The sequence below is a fragment of the Tiliqua scincoides genome, chromosome 2, assembly GCF_035046505.1.
Source record: "Tiliqua scincoides isolate rTilSci1 chromosome 2, rTilSci1.hap2, whole genome shotgun sequence".
In the NCBI taxonomy this organism is placed as follows: domain Eukaryota; kingdom Metazoa; phylum Chordata; class Lepidosauria; order Squamata; family Scincidae; genus Tiliqua; species Tiliqua scincoides.
The window spans coordinates 113584238-113599514 of NC_089822.1; the positions used below are offsets into that span (position 1 = coordinate 113584238).

General features: G+C 45.5%; 1 protein-coding gene across 1 annotated transcript; it reads right to left on the reverse strand.

The window, feature by feature from the left end:
- Window positions 1-1691: 1691 nt before the first annotated feature.
- Window positions 1692-14949, reverse strand: MRPL4 (mitochondrial ribosomal protein L4). The gene is made up of 9 exons (XM_066617037.1): window positions 14847-14949; window positions 14438-14519; window positions 12776-12944; window positions 11793-11844; window positions 9003-9120; window positions 8664-8770; window positions 6087-6196; window positions 4370-4440; window positions 1692-2128 (listed from the first exon to the last, which is right to left on the reverse strand). The coding sequence occupies exons 1-9, from the start codon at window positions 14892-14894 to the stop codon at window positions 1983-1985; spliced, it is 903 nt and encodes a 300-aa protein (XP_066473134.1). The 5' UTR covers window positions 14895-14949; the 3' UTR covers window positions 1692-1982.
- Window positions 14950-15277: the final 328 nt, after the last annotated feature.

Sequence of the window (15277 nt, forward strand, 5' to 3'; positions counted from 1 at the left end):
GCCATCTCCACATTACACATGGGAGATAGTGTGGCTTGCCTGAGGCCACCTGCTTAGGTCATAGCAGAGTCATGGATTTCCTCTGCTTCTTGGTGTGGGAGCCTTCAGAATTCTCAACAAAGTGATGGGCCTTTTACTGAAATGGCATCCCAACTTTTCTTAGAGCAGTAAATCAAACATTTCACTTTGTTTACCTGCCACAGAACCCCAGGCAAAACCCTCTGTGCACCTCAGCAGATTCTGCAGCAGTTTTGGGTGTGCAGTCAGTTAATACAGAGTGCTGTCAGCAAGTGTGGGCCTTGCTGTTGCTGTGTGGAAGATATGCCCTCAGACACTCCCCACTGCAAACATTATTTGAGGGAAGCCTATCATTATGGAACTTCTGACTGAGGAGGCTCTTGAGGAGCAAGGAACTCCAAAAAAGTTGGCAAGTATTCATATTTTTCAAAATGAATACATCACGATAGGTTTCCAATTGTTTTTCAGTAACTACATTGGTTCTTGCATTCCTGCCAAGTTATTCCTGTACATACCGAACATTGTTTTCTTCACGACTACATGCTTTATTTTTTGTTCCAGGCAGCTGTACGTTTTTTAAAAACCCACAGCTGGCAAGGAATCAACAGTTTCCCCAAACCAGTGTTTGAAAATCAGTGTTCCAGGGAGTGCCTTAGGTAGCATGGGCGTGTTTATCCCACTTTATTCTCACAACATGGCTAGTTTAGCTTTGGGCTGAGAAAGGGAGCTCTGCCCAAAGCTAGACAGAACTTAAACAGGGCTAGGAGTGAGTGGACAGGTCCTCCAGAAGTTCTGCATTCATTCCCTACACCGCACACATGAATGTATACCTACTCACCCTTCAGTCCACTGCAGGTAACAGCTCATGCAAGGACAGTTGGCTCATGCCATAATAAGCCAGAAAGTTTCATAGGAATTATAAAGGATACTCTTGTCTTCCTGATTATTTATTTATATCGTGCCTTTTTGCCCCAAGGGGCATCCAAAACATTAATAGTTTTACTCCCCAACGTTTGAAGATGTTTTAGCTCTGGGGATGTTTCTGGGGAAGCCAAGAAGTTGATGAAGACACAGAACAGGTTGAGAGAAGAAAGCAAAAGGAAAAATTCTTCTCCCCATCCTTCATACACAAGAGAGGCCTAGAAACCACAATATCATCTGATTAGACACTTCTGTTTTGCACCCCAGTGCACTGCTATTACTAAATTGTTGCACAGGATCCAATTTTATTCAAAGCAGCAACCAAGGTAAGTGATCTAAGCATCCATTTTACTGCTCCCATTGCAAGGCTCCTGCATGTCCTGGTTCTCAAAACTGCAAAGCTGGGGAAGTGTAATTTCCCTCTTCTCTTGGGAAAGAGTATCACCTTCATACTCTTCTAGTGAGTTTCCTGTAAGTATCTGGCTACACACTGCTGGTGACAGAATGAATGCCTAGAAAGACCCTTGGCCTGAAATTAGCTGGACTCTTCTGAAGTTATCAGCCATCACACTTAGGGATGAAACCTCCGTGCAGAGAGGCAGCAGCCCCTTGAATTTCATCTGCTGGAACGGATGTTACTTTCATGCAATACTTATGGGCTCCCTACAGGCAGCTGTCTGGCTACTATGAGAAACAAGAAGCTAGACAAGATGGGCTCTTGGTCTGATCAAACAAGAGTCTTCTTCTATGATATAAATACTTCATTATGCCTTGATTCCCCCTTTTTCCTTGCCTGTTTGGCTCATTTAAAAGAGCAAAATACCAAAAGCAGAACAAAAAATAATCTTCGTCTCACAGCAACACCCACCATTTCTAATTGAAACCACTTTTTCAGGAAGAGCAGCTGCACTCAATGGCAGGTGACTATTTGGGCAGGTAAGTTGGTTTTAACATCCTTTTTTTTTTTAAGTATACTTCTCAAAGCCCATGGAACTTGAAGTAACATTTGGCTCACAGCTGCACAGTCCATTTATGACTCAAGGCTATGGAAAGTCACTGTAGGGCAACCGGAAAGGGTACAGCGGGCTGTATCGCAAGTCATGCCACAGCAGCTTTTCTTCCAGGAAGGAGATGGCATCCAAGGTAAGCACAAGTGTCTCATACTTCAGCATGCTGTGCACATTGAGACCTGCAGGGAGGGGAAAAACAAGGCACATAGTTAGGTTGTACCCCAAGATAAAGGGACCAAACATGCCTCTTTCCTTTCCATGATCTGTTGGGACCCTAAGCAGTATGGCCTGATGTCAAGGATTGCAAGGAAGGCTAAAAGAGCGGGAACCAATCTTCCTACATCGCTACAAAAAGTATATTTAGGAAACTGGAAGATGGACACCCCTGGGCCTAACCTGGCCTCCTGCAGAAGCATTTGGTCCTCAGGTGCCACCTGAACATAAAAACAAGCTGAAATCCCACTACCCTGACACCTCCCTACCTCCTCTTCCTGCTGCTACTGGGTAAAGCAGCACAACTTCCATTCCAATGCAATACATGGGATGCAAAAAACTTCCACCTCCTGCTGTTGCCCATGGCTCAGACCAGAGGTCTCCAAATGCCAGCCCATGGGCTACATCCAGCCCTCGGCACCATGTTAAGATATATGATGCAGTCTTGTGGCCCAGGCTCAGACTGGACACCTCTCAACAAAGTAAGATGAAAAGCTACTCAAGTTTAGGAAGCAGAGCATAACGTTGCTGAGATTTTGTATGACTTGTGTTATACTGGATTGCAAAACAGTGGATTTTGAAATCCAATGAAGTGAATTTGACAATTTTGATTTTAAGCCCCAAATTCAGAATTGGTCAGGAAACTGGGAGAAAAATAATTGGCAAACTGGGTAGGATTTTAGCAGTTTAAAACAAGTGTATTCTGAGTTTCTCAGATTGTTTGGTTTGTTTCAAAGATTTAATACCCTACCTTTCCAATTCCAGAGAAGGAAGCTCCAAGTGGTTTACAAACACAATAAGTAATAATCAATAATCAAAACACTACAACCAACCATTAGGAAAACTATTCAAAGCATCTTCTGTAAAAGACGTATGTACGCGCTAATTTGAAAATAGAAACTAAAATGTTACAAGTCATGGTGTTGGTGGTCTTTGTGTGAATACTGAAATATAGGGGGATATAACCCCTGCTAATTGGGTAAGATGCACTTTTTCAAGTGGGTGCTCCTTTTTTTAGCAGGGGGAGAGTAACTGGCCCACCTCAGCCCAGCACTGTCTGTTCTAGTTGCTGGTATTCTTTTGCATCTTTTTAGATTGTGAGCCCTTTTGGGACAGGGAGCCATTTAGTTATTTGATTTTTCTCTGTAAACCACTTTGTGAACTTTTAGTTGAAAAGCGGTATATAAATACTGTTGTTAATAATAATAATAATAATTTGAAGAGGCCTCTGCTGAACTCCCTCAGAGCTGCTTCAGTACATAATCCAAACTGCAGTTGATTCATAAGCAAGCCATGCAGCTTAGTGGGTGACCATGGACTAGTCACTGTTCTCCCAGACCAGCCTATTTCATGGGGTGGTTGTGAGGCTAAAAAGATGGGAAGGAGTCATTTTCACCTCTCTGACTCCCTTGGGGGAAGGGCATTTTATAAACATGAAAAATAAATAACTTTGTAGTGCCCTTCATAGTGCATCACTCGTTTATAAAAGACTTTCTATTTGACCTTTCTCCACAATCAGGGGTCCTCAAGGCAGTTGACAAGATTTACATAAAACAATAAAAATGAAAAAGTGAGAGGGGTGGCAGTACAGGGGCAAGCCCTCTCTGAACCACAACTATGGAATTCCCTACCAGGGGAACTAAGAACTACCCCCTTTCTCATGGCTTTTCAGCAAGGGCTCACAATGCTTCTATTTAGTTTGTGAGTGTGTGATGTGACATCTGTCTGCTCTCTGTATGCCTTTTTTGTTTTTATTTATTGTTGTTTATATTGTGGCGTTTGTATTAGTTTTTGTTAAAGTCTAAAATTGTAAGCCGCCTTGGGCATCTGCTCTAGCAGAGGAAAAGCAGGGTGTGTATGAATGAATGAATAAAATACAGCCATCGTGCCCTTTGGGAAATCTTGCTTGCCAAAATGGCAAGCACAATGCAGCTCTTAAGAGGGGCAAGGCTTGTCAGTGACTATTTAAACTTCGCACCTGAGTGTGGACATGCAGGGAAGCCAGAAGGAGAAGTGCATGCTGCATTTTATTTTATTTATAATATTGATAATGGCCTTTACTCCATTATCAAACTCATAAAGTTCACAGGCAGTCTCCCACCCAGGCACTAGACCTGTGTATCTTCAGCAGTGTGCTTCTTACCATGTTGTCCTCAGACCACACCCAGTGACTGACAAAATCTCTGTTACTTATTGACCCTACTTACCTATGACTGGCATTGCTGTGATGGTTTTAAGACCATCTGCAGCAGATTTGATGTTCTCGGGTATCTCACTGCTGAAAGCCAGAGAAGAGAAAATACATACAATAAAAAAATACAGGTTTTTTCACAGGCACAAAACTAAGATCTCCTGGACACAAAATACTACCCACTTGGCTAGTATGCATACTAGCGACTCCTTATATTCCCGTCCCTCCCATCTGTCCAACTCTCCCCTGTCCCCACTTGAGAACAGTGACAGTAGCGTTCCAAAAACCATGCCATGTTTCCTCTATTAATTTACTGATTTTTATACAATTTATACATTGGTTTTCCCTGTGTCCAACACTAGCTACCAAGCAAGAGTCCATGAGTGATTTGCTCTTCAAAAGCTGCCAAATTTCCAAACATTCCAGTGGACGGTTTTTTCACACACATGTACAAAAACAAGTCTTCTAAATCAGGGGTGCCCAAACCCCAGCCCTGGGGCCACTCGTGGCCCTTGGGGGCTCCCAATCAGGCCCTTGGGGAGCCCCCAGTCTCAAATGAGCCTCTGGCCCTCCAGAGACTTGCTGGAGCCTGTGCTGGCTGGACTCAACTGCTCTCAGCATGAGGACGACTGTTCAACCTCTCACCTGAGCTGTGGGATGAGGGCTCCCTCCACTACTTACTGTTTCGCATCTGTGATGCAGCAGTGGCAGTGAACGAAAGGCTGGCCTTGCTTTGTGCAAGCCCTTTTACATGCCTTGAGCTACTGCAAGACCTTCATTCATTCATATAAATTCCATCTCTAATATATTCATTTATGTAAATTTACTCAAATTTGAAATGTAATTCTTTTTCCCCAGCTCCCAACACAGTGTCAGAGAGATGATGTGGCCCTCCTGCCAAAATGTTTGGACACCCTGTTCTAAATCAACTTTGAGGGGTTTAGAATTAATTTCTGCCCAAGGTTGCATATACACAACAGGAACCAAACGTGTACACCTGTGGGCTGGGCAAAAATGGGTTAATGGCATCTCAGAGAGGGACATTGTTCGGATTAAGTCATTCAGCACACAGTTAAAAATCGTGCAATTTTGTATAGAAATTGTCCTGATGCAAAGAAGATAAAATCTGGTGCGCTTCAAGAGAGGCTTGGCCCACAGCAGATACCCCCAGTTTATTTTGAGGCATATGGCCGAAGCTAATTTCTCTTGTACACAGAAACAAAAAAACCCTCTTCTGCTAATCAGAAGTTTTGCGTCTCATGGAGGCCAGCGGTTTTCAGACGTACTTTGAAGGAGCACTTTCTGAACTAACTTGTCTGCCACAAAAGTTCTGTGCACTACTGAACATTCTAAGACATACACAGAGCAATCAGCAAGTTGAGGAGGGTGGCACTACTCAGGCCTACTGGACCTCGTGCCACCCTCTGTGAACAGAGCATGCCAACATTCTCAATACAGCTGTGAAATGTTAGGGAAGATCAGCAGTAGTAGTCTTTCAGGGATATTTGTTGGATGCCGCCAACCTTCTCTTTCTGCAAGCTACTGAGAAATCCCAGGACTGGTTTTGAAACCCGCAACTGTGACTCAACACTCCCAATTCAATGGAAATTCTGCTCCTGTCAGAACAAGGCATGCCAAGAGCAATCTTTCCCTGAAATTCCAACATCCTGCCAAGGGGTTCTGATTCACGATTAAGCCCCTGCATGCATCCTCAGACCGTGAAGCAAACTTACACATCCACAAGCAACACTGAGGCCCCCCAGTGCCTGTAGCGGGCCAGGTCCATCAGATACTGGGGATCAGAGGTTGGTATCTCTAGCGAGTCTACAACATGTAGATTGTCCTACAGAGGAAAACAGAAATTTTAATGGAATTATGAAATCAGAATTAAAGCTCACTTGCTGCATGTCTCCCATGTGTCCAATCAAACTATACACACACAAGGGAGAACAATGCACGCAGTTGGGGGTTCCTCTGAAAAGTGTCTTCTTCGTCAGCTGAGAGAGGCATGCCACTTCTCAGTTCTACTATTATAACCAAACTGAAAATCAAATGCCTTTTTGGCAGTGACTACAAAGAAGCTTCCAGCTCTTTAGCATTTTCTCAATTTTCATCATCGATTGGGAGACTATCTGGAAGGGCACCAGTGACCACTGGAGGATCTTAGGCCGCAGTTCAAGAACCAGAAATCTAGCCTAAGGCTTACTGTGCCAGAACAGCTGCTAGGGTCACACAAAGAGCCCTCATCCAGCCGCAAGTCATCTCCTTTCCTAGCCCTACTGAAAATAGCCCTACTGAAAAGCCCTACTTCACCTATTCAACTGAAAATGGTGCAGGAATCAAAATTCACCCCTGCTGGCACAATGAACATTATCACCAGTACCAGTACTGAGAGGATCAGAAGTTGGGTTGGCTCAGGTCAACCTAGCTGGGTGGACCCTTGGTCAACGCCTACCCCTGGTCCACTCCTGATTTTGGTTGCCCCTTTCTGTACCTTCCCCATGGAATGACTAAACCGTACCCACACCCCACAGACTTAAATGGCATAAGGGCTCTTCGGTTTTCAATCCCTCTAACATGTCTCTAACATGGAATCTGCTCTTTTCACAGCTGCTGCATGCTGAGATGACGTGTCAGGAAGTAATTGGCTGCAAGCCTGGGGTTCCTGTAAATCCCAGCCAGGCTGAATCCCATTCATGTACTTATGGAGTTAGTGCTTTTTCGGGGGGGGGGGGGGAGAGAATGTGCATCACTTTACACTTACTGAACCTCATTTGTCATTTTGTAACTTGTTCATTCACTCTAGAGCAGGGGTGCCCAAACCCCGGCCCTGGGGCCACTTGTGGCCCTCAAGGCCTCTCTATGCGGCCCTCAGGGAGCCCCTAGTCTCCAATGAGCCTCTGGCCATCCGGAGATTTGTTGGAGCCCACACTGGCCCAACACAACTGCTCTCAGCCTGAGGGCAACTGTTTGGCCTCTCGAGTGAGCTATGGAATGAGGGCTCCCTCCACTGCTTGTTGTTTCACGTCTGTGATGCTGCAGCAGCAGCAAAGGAAAGGCTGGCCTTGCTTTGTGCAAGGCCTTTTATAGGCCTTGAGCTATTGCAAGAGCTTCATTCATTCATATAAGTTCATCTTTAATATATTCATTTATGTAAATTTATTCAAATTTGAAATGTAAATTAATTCGGCCCCCGACACAGTGTCAGAGAAATGATGTGGCCCTCTTGCCAAAAACTTTGGACACCCCTGCTCTACAGAGACCCTTTCAGGCTCCCCAAGTTTCCTTGGGACTTTGAAGATGCTGTAGGAATTCCTCCAGGAATTTTGTCCAGTGATTCATGAATGGACAATAGACCTATGAACTGCTTTAGACACAATTATGGTGGGTGGAGAGTATGTCAAAGAAGAACTTGTAAATTTCATTTAAAAAACAGGGGGTGGGGAAATTCCTGCAAGCAAAAGATAGGCTACTCAATGTCTGAGTTGGAAGGCTAATTTTGCCCACCCAATTTTGTTCCCAACGACACAGCAGTGCTTGAATTACAAAGGAGTTAAAGCCCCCCTCCCCAAACACCTACAGTGATAGCCCCCTTTGCTACTGTCTTTAGAAAGCTCTGGAGGAATTAGTTAACATTAGGGAAGGGAAGCATTGGGGGGGATGTATAGATTTCATTATGGGCATCCCTACATTGCCCCTTAAAACTCAAGTACTAATGCAAAGCCCTGCTAGTGCAGACTATATGGATTTATTACCATGAAAATGTACCTGCTCAAAAGGGCTCTTAGAAGCAAGTACCCATAAATGAATGGCAACCATGTACTTACACAAGAGAAAGTAAATGGCTAAACTCAGGAATACTGCTGGAGGGGTGTTAAACTTAGTCTCTGCCCTGCTAACCTCAGTTAGTAAGAATTAACCCTGTGCTCCATCCTATGCTTTATTTCTTGGTCACACAAGAGTAAGACAGAACACTGGGCAAGAAAGAACGCTAAGAACTGAGTAGATGGTGTGGCTACAAGAAGAGGATGTGATCCAGGCAGCCGCCAGTTCAAACAATTTCTTGACCACAGACTTCCTACACATCCTTAGGAAGGCCACCCTTTCTCAGTCTCAGGTCCCCATCTGCAATACAGAGATAACAATTCCAGCCTAATGTACAGAGTTGTTGAAATTAACTGTTGCGGCAAAGTACGTGAAGCACTGTAAACGCCCAAAAGCACATTGCAACAATCAACAAAGACTGAACACTCCCCTGAGATACAACGGAAGGAATTCTTTGCATTCATAGTGAAACGTGGCTATGATACCTGTGCCAGTTTGGTTGTCAGCGCCACCTTGAGGCCCAGGACACGCATTTTCATGGGGAGCATGTAGTAGTAGCTGGTGGGGCCACGGGGGCCATGGGCCACACCACCTAGAAGGAACAAAGGAAGGAGGGCCAGATTGGTCAAAAAGGATGTCAGCTGAGACAGACATGTTATCTTGGCCGGACATGAGCAGCAGGAAAGTGTCTGAGGTCTGCGGGTAAAAAGGGCAAGGCAGAGATCTCTGCCACAAAGGGGGAACAGCCATTATTCCCCTCAAGGCTTCAAGAATTTAAACATATTATTACCAGAAGCAGGAAAAACTGAGAGAGGGTCACTCACCGCCACGCCACAGAGGTGACCGAATACTGCCATGCCGGGCCCGACCACTGCCCTTCTGTGCCCAGGGCTTCCTGCCACCACCACGCACCTCTGCACGTGTCTTTGTTTTGGCATAACTCTGGAAAGTAAGTGAGGTTATAATTATTATTATAGTTATTATAATGCCATTGTACAAATCGATGGTAAGGCCACACCTGAAGTATTGTGTCCAGTTCTGGTCACCACATCTCAAAAAGGATATAGTGGAAATGGAAAAGGTGCAAAAGAGAGCGACTAAGATGATTGCTGGGCTGGGGCACCTTCCTTATGAGGAAAGGCTATAGCGTTTGGGCCTCTTCAGTCTAGAAAAGAGGCGCCTGAGGGGGGACATAATTGAGACATACAAAATTATGCATGGGAAGGATAAAGTGGATAGAGCGATGCTCTTTACACTTTCACATAACACCAGAACCAGGGGACATCCACTAAAATTGAGTGTTGGGCGGGTTAGGACAGACAAAAGAAAATATTTCTTTACTCAGCATGGTTGGTCTGTGGAACTCCATGCCACAGGATGTGGTGATGGCATCTGGCCTGGACACCTTTAAAAAGGGATTGGACAAGTTTCTGGAGGAAAAATCCATTACGGGTTACAAGCCATAACGGGTATGTGCAACCTCCTGATTTTAGAAATGGGCTATGTCAGAATGCCAGATGCAAGGGAGGGCACCAGGATGCAGGTCTCTTGTTATCTGGTGTGCTCCTTGGGGCATTTGGTGGGCCGCTGTGAGATAAAGGAAGCTGGACTAGATGGGCCTATGGCCTGATTCAGTAGGGCTGTTCTTATGAGGTTAGGAAACATGGCCAGAGCACTGACACCAAGCAAAAATTAATCAGATAATTCAAAGCACTCAGTTTAAATCCTTCCAACCCTATAAGCAGATTTGTATTATTAATTGTATATTATATAATTTTTATTTATATAAATATAGTATAATATATATTTAATAAATACTGGAGCTAGGTGGTTTGATTCTGTCGAATCACTGCTTCGGCGACTGCACTGGCTGTCCATTCATTTCCAGGCCCAATTCAAAGTGCTGGTTTTGACCTTTAAAGCCCTTCATGGTTCGGTGCCAGGTTATCTGAGGCACCGCCCTCTCCCATATATTCCAGCCCGCCCCCTTAGGTCATCTGAGGAGGCTTTCCTGCAAGTGCTGCCTTTCTCCCAAGTTAGGGAGATGGCAGCATGGGGGCAAGCCTCCTCAGTAGTGGCACCACAGTTATGGAACTCCCTACTGGGGGAATTAAGATCTACCCCTTCCCTCATGGCATTTCGGCAAGGGCTTAAAACTTTGTTTTGCTTTTGGGATGTCTGCTTCCTGTGTCTCTATAGCGATTCCTTGAAGATTTTTTGCCTTCCTCCATCCCCCCCACTGTATTCCCCTTTTTTCTATTATAGTTTTATATTTTCTATTGTACATTATATTTTTATTTATTTTTAACTCTAGGAATTTGGGCACTGCTTTCAGGAGAGGAAAGGCAGGGTAGAAATGAATGAATGAACGAACAAATGAATGTGCTCCCTATTTTCTCACAAAATCTATTAAGGCAATGGAATTCCTCCAGCCAGAATTAAGCAAATATGCACAAATTCCACAGCCTAGACAGATTTGCACCAGCCTAGACAGATCTGCACCAGCTCTTTACTGGTATAAATCTGAGTGGGTCTAGTGAGGCATATAGAACCCAGGCCAGGGGCATAGGATATTGGTGCTGCAACTACAGCCAATATCCCCCCTTGGCCTGGCCTGATCCCTGCCCCAATCCTCCCCCCTGGACAACCTACGTGCCCTAGAGGGGGTTTGGAAATTAATTAATGTGTGCCTGGGGCCACCAGCTGTTTGCGCTAGCAGCCCCTGCCTGAACTCCATTGCAGTGGCTGCCGTAAGAGTAGCCCAGGCCTTGCACTGACAAGCACATGTTCCATCAGCACAAGACCCAAATAGGACTGGACCATGATTTTTCTAATAAAATAGGAATGACTTTTTATTTTTGCAAGATATGGAGAATTGGTGAGCATGGGCAGGAAAATATGAACGGAGGCTTTATAAAATATATAGTAAAAAAGCTATAGCCCACCCCCATATCTCCACAGCCATGAGGGTTAGTATATTTGCTCCATCTGCAAATGCAATAATTCGGTTTTGCTTAATGTTGAATATGGATTACCATGGCACAGAAATGTTACTTCTTTTTTTAAACTTGTTCCTTCTTTGGAGAAAAATGAGCAGATGCTCAGCTTGCACAATAACATTTGCTTTGAAACCACGAGGAGCTTCTATGCTCTTCAATAGTCTAGCCCAGTGTTTCTCAACCAGTGGTATGGGTATCACCAGTATTACTTGAGGCGGTGTCTGGTGATATTCGCTGGACCCCTGGACACCTACCGCCCAGCAATGAAACCAGGAATGTGATACAACAAACAGTGGTAGGAGGCTCCAAATCATGCTTTTCTGTGCTTGAAAAAGCCCTCCCATCCACCCTGAAACTCTTACTGGTTTTGTTGTATCACATCTGGCCTCCCATCCCAGAAGTAACTAGTGATGATGTCATCACCAGTTACTTCCAGTAGTACTTCGAATAGGTGGACCATGTGACGTGGTATGGCAGAAGACAAATGTTGGGAAACCCAGGCCTAGTCCAAAGGCCTGTCATTTGCCTCTCCAACCAGGCAAGTCCAGACCCACCCCCCATCCCCCCATCTGCTCCATCAGGGCAATATAGTCCAACCCACAATCTAACACTCACAATTCTCTTGAAGTTCTTCTGCCAGATAGCCACTGCATGAAGGATATCAATGCTGGGGAAAAATAAGTACACATACACCTATGAAAAGCAGTAATTAGCAAGAGACTGGAAATAGACAACAACCACTGCCAAGACAAGAAAGACATTGTTAACACAGTTTGAAATTTAAGTATAAGATTATTACACCAGTGGTGACAACCTTCCTTTTATCAAGAGGAGGAGGTACAGCTGGAGGGAGAGGCCATGGAAGGCTGGAGGAAGAAGCCATGTATCTTAGGACTCAATCCTGTCCAATTTTCCAGCACCGGTGCAGCCACAATGCAGCCCCAAGGTAAGGGAACAAGTGTTCCCATACACTAAGGAGGCCTCTGTGACTGCTGCCCCACCACAAGATGCAGTGCATGCCCCATTGGCACAGTTGCACTGGCACTGGAAAATTGGATAGGATTGGGCAATCACCTGCAATTGCAACCTGCAGTCTGCAATCGTAAGGAGGATGGCAGATTTCAAGTGTCACCCGAAACTCTGTTTTGTTGATGTTGACTCTCAAACAAAGTAAGTACTTTGTAAGTAAGAACTAAATGAGAAACCTACACATCTGCCAACACAAGTAAATCAAAGTCATATTCCAAGGCATCCAATTTCTAAGACACATATGGACAACTACAGACAGGTCCTTCTTGCAGGAACACTTGCTATAATGTTAGGATCTTTGGAGCTCGCTTATATCACACCTTGCCCATTTTAACCAAAGCCTCTTTTCTATCACAACTTTGCTGTCCCCTTTCACCATCTCTCCTTGATGTGCAGCATCATTTCTAAAGATCTGCAATGTCCTCACAGATCACTTACACGTTGCAGAGATGTCTGAAAACACAGAAATGACTGTAAAATGAATCTACAGAGGTGTTTCCTAAGTTGTAACTTCCATTTTTCATGACAACAATAAGAGCTAGAATCAGGAAGGCAACTTGAGTCCCTACCGGGGCATTACTGCAAATATGTCTGGATGGAGGTCTGCCAAGCCCACATGTCTGGCATCGTATTGCTTCAAGGACTCCACCCATGCCTGCACAGGGGTGAGGTGTTTAGGGATGGTGACACTGCATTTCCGAAGGATGGGGTCACTGGAGAGCACATTAGGACATGTTTCTAAAAGAAAGCAAGAGAAAAAGACATAGGGCAATCAATATTGCAGATGTGATATAGCATCTCTCACCTGCCATATACCAATGGACCACTTTTAAAACTGGTAAATAAATGCATTAAGTTACTAATATAGCCCATTTACATTCTTAAGAGCCAAGAAAGGAATGTTTGCTTGTATCACAGACAAGCCACTATTTACAAAGCTGTATTGGGGCATTTTTATAAAAGCCCCATTTGACTGCAATAAAACATTCAAAAGTAAGACTGGGAACACAGTTTGAAATAACTAGGTGCAAGCATCATTTTTTTTCATACGTTACTGAACTGGAAAAAAAATGTATTTTACATCCTAAATACCATCATTAAATTTCTAAGCAGTCAGGTACCTGAAATTTTGTCTTAAGCATTTGTAAGGAGATATTCTTAGTGGAAGGAATGTCCTCCTCCACACCATTCCCACTCAGACAGTTTTATACTCCTTCCACAGAAGCAGAGAGCCAGGAACTAGGGACACTGGAGCCCTGTTTGGTTGCTACTTCAAGTTATTATTGCATATAGCATAGGCTTGGGGTGGCAGGAGCACACAGGAAACTCCACCTTCATCTCACCCTGTAGTCCTACACCTCTACAGTACTCCTTGTACTTCCCACCCTTACAGTATTTGTCTGCAATACCAAACACTGTGCTCAGGGAGAGATCCTCCATGCGATTAGGGATGTTGGGCTGTTCAGAATCATGGGGACAAACTCTCCATGCATATATTTGTTGCTACAAATAAAAGCTGCACTCAGTGAACAAGAGGAAGCGCAGGGCTTGGCAGTGCAGTCTCACAGCCCCCCCCCCAACCATGTGTTCTCCTAAACCAGGGGTGTCCAAAGTTTTTGGCAGGAGGGCCACATCATACCTCATCATCATTGTGTCGGGGGCTGGGAAAAAAGAATTAATTTACATTTAAAATTTGAATAAATTTACATATGTTTACATAAATGTATATATTAAAAATGAACTTATATGAATGAATGAAGGTCTTGAAATAGCTCAAGGCCTATAAAAGGCCTTGCACAAAGCAAGGCTGGCCTTTCCTTTGCTGCCGCTACTGCATCACAGATGTGAAACAGCAAGTAGTGGAGGGAGCCCTCATCCCACAGCTCATGCAAGAGATCAAAAAGTCACCCTCACGCTGAGAGCAGTTGCGTCAGGCCAGTGTGGGCTCCAGCAAATCTCTGGAGGGCCAGAGGATCATTGAAGACTGGGGGCTCCCTGAGGGCCGCAAGTCGCCCCAGGGCCGGGGTTTGAGCACCCCTGTCCTAAACGCTTCAGTAATATCTTCACAGGGATTGAATTAGCAAGGAACAGGTGGGTTCCCATTCAGCAAAGGTGTCCTCTTCTTTCATTTTTGTCATTGTGTGAAGCAGACACTTGCTACCGCATTGGAAGACAAACCCAACATAGCCTCCGGAGAGTGTAAGGTTTGGCTGTCTTTAAAGGGGTCCTACCTGTTAGCGAAGCTGCATCTACCCGAGCTGCAACACCAGAGCTGAGCGGATGGCCTGGCTGGCTTGACAAGGAGTTCAAAAGCTTCAGTGGAAAGTAAAACAGAGATGGAGTAAGACCTCTGAAGACAGAGATGACCTTCAATATACTGCATTCATACAAAGGAACTCAAATCTGTGCAGCTGTCTCTGCTTGTTCTACATTGCTGACCCAGAGTGTAATGAGCCTGTGGAACTCCTTGCCACAGGATGTAGACTGAACCAGGAGCCCCTTCTTCCCTCCCAGCCCTCCAACTCTTCCAAAGCATACCTCCCTCCACCTGAGTCTCAAGCACTCCCCCTCCTTCTCCGCGTCCCTCCCCCCCACTCACACTCACCCACCCTCCCACAGACTCCCTCCCCCCACACTCACGCGCGGGACAGCTCCCCGACTCAGCCAAGGAACTCCCAGCCGCATCATCGCCCCGCCGCAGCCCACCAGCTGCAAACACCGCACGCGCGCCCTGAGGAAAGCGACTCCCGGCGCGCGGTGGTGACGTCGGGCCCCAGCGGCGCTTCCGCCCCAACAGAAGCCACGCATCCGAAAGTAGTCCGGGCGGAGCGCAGGCCCCGCTCGCGCGAGAACCGTGCACAGCTCTCGTCGCTTCCTGGCAGCCAGGGGCGGACGGCGGGGCCTGGTCTAAGCGGAGGGGGAGGGAGAGCCAGGCGGCCAGCCCGCATTCAGGGGGTAGCCAGGCATGTCGGTGAAGGCTTTGCTACCCCTCCCTGCCAGCCAGCAGTGGTGTAGTAGCTACTTCTAGTAGTAGGTACTAGTAGTAGTATTAAAAGCTAGTAGGGAAAACA

Coding starts and splice junctions, on each gene's coding strand:
- MRPL4 (XM_066617037.1), bottom strand. CDS start 14,894: ATGATGCGGCTGGGAGTTCCTTGGCTGAGTCGGGGAGCTGTCCCGCGC. Junction 6,197..8,663: donor TGACAACCAAACTGGCACAG/GTATCATAGCCA, acceptor TTTCCTCTGTAG/GACAATCTACATGTTGTAGA. Junction 4,441..6,086: donor TCAGTGTTGCTTGTGGATGT/GTAAGTTTGCTT, acceptor TCTGGCTTTCAG/CAGTGAGATACCCGAGAACA.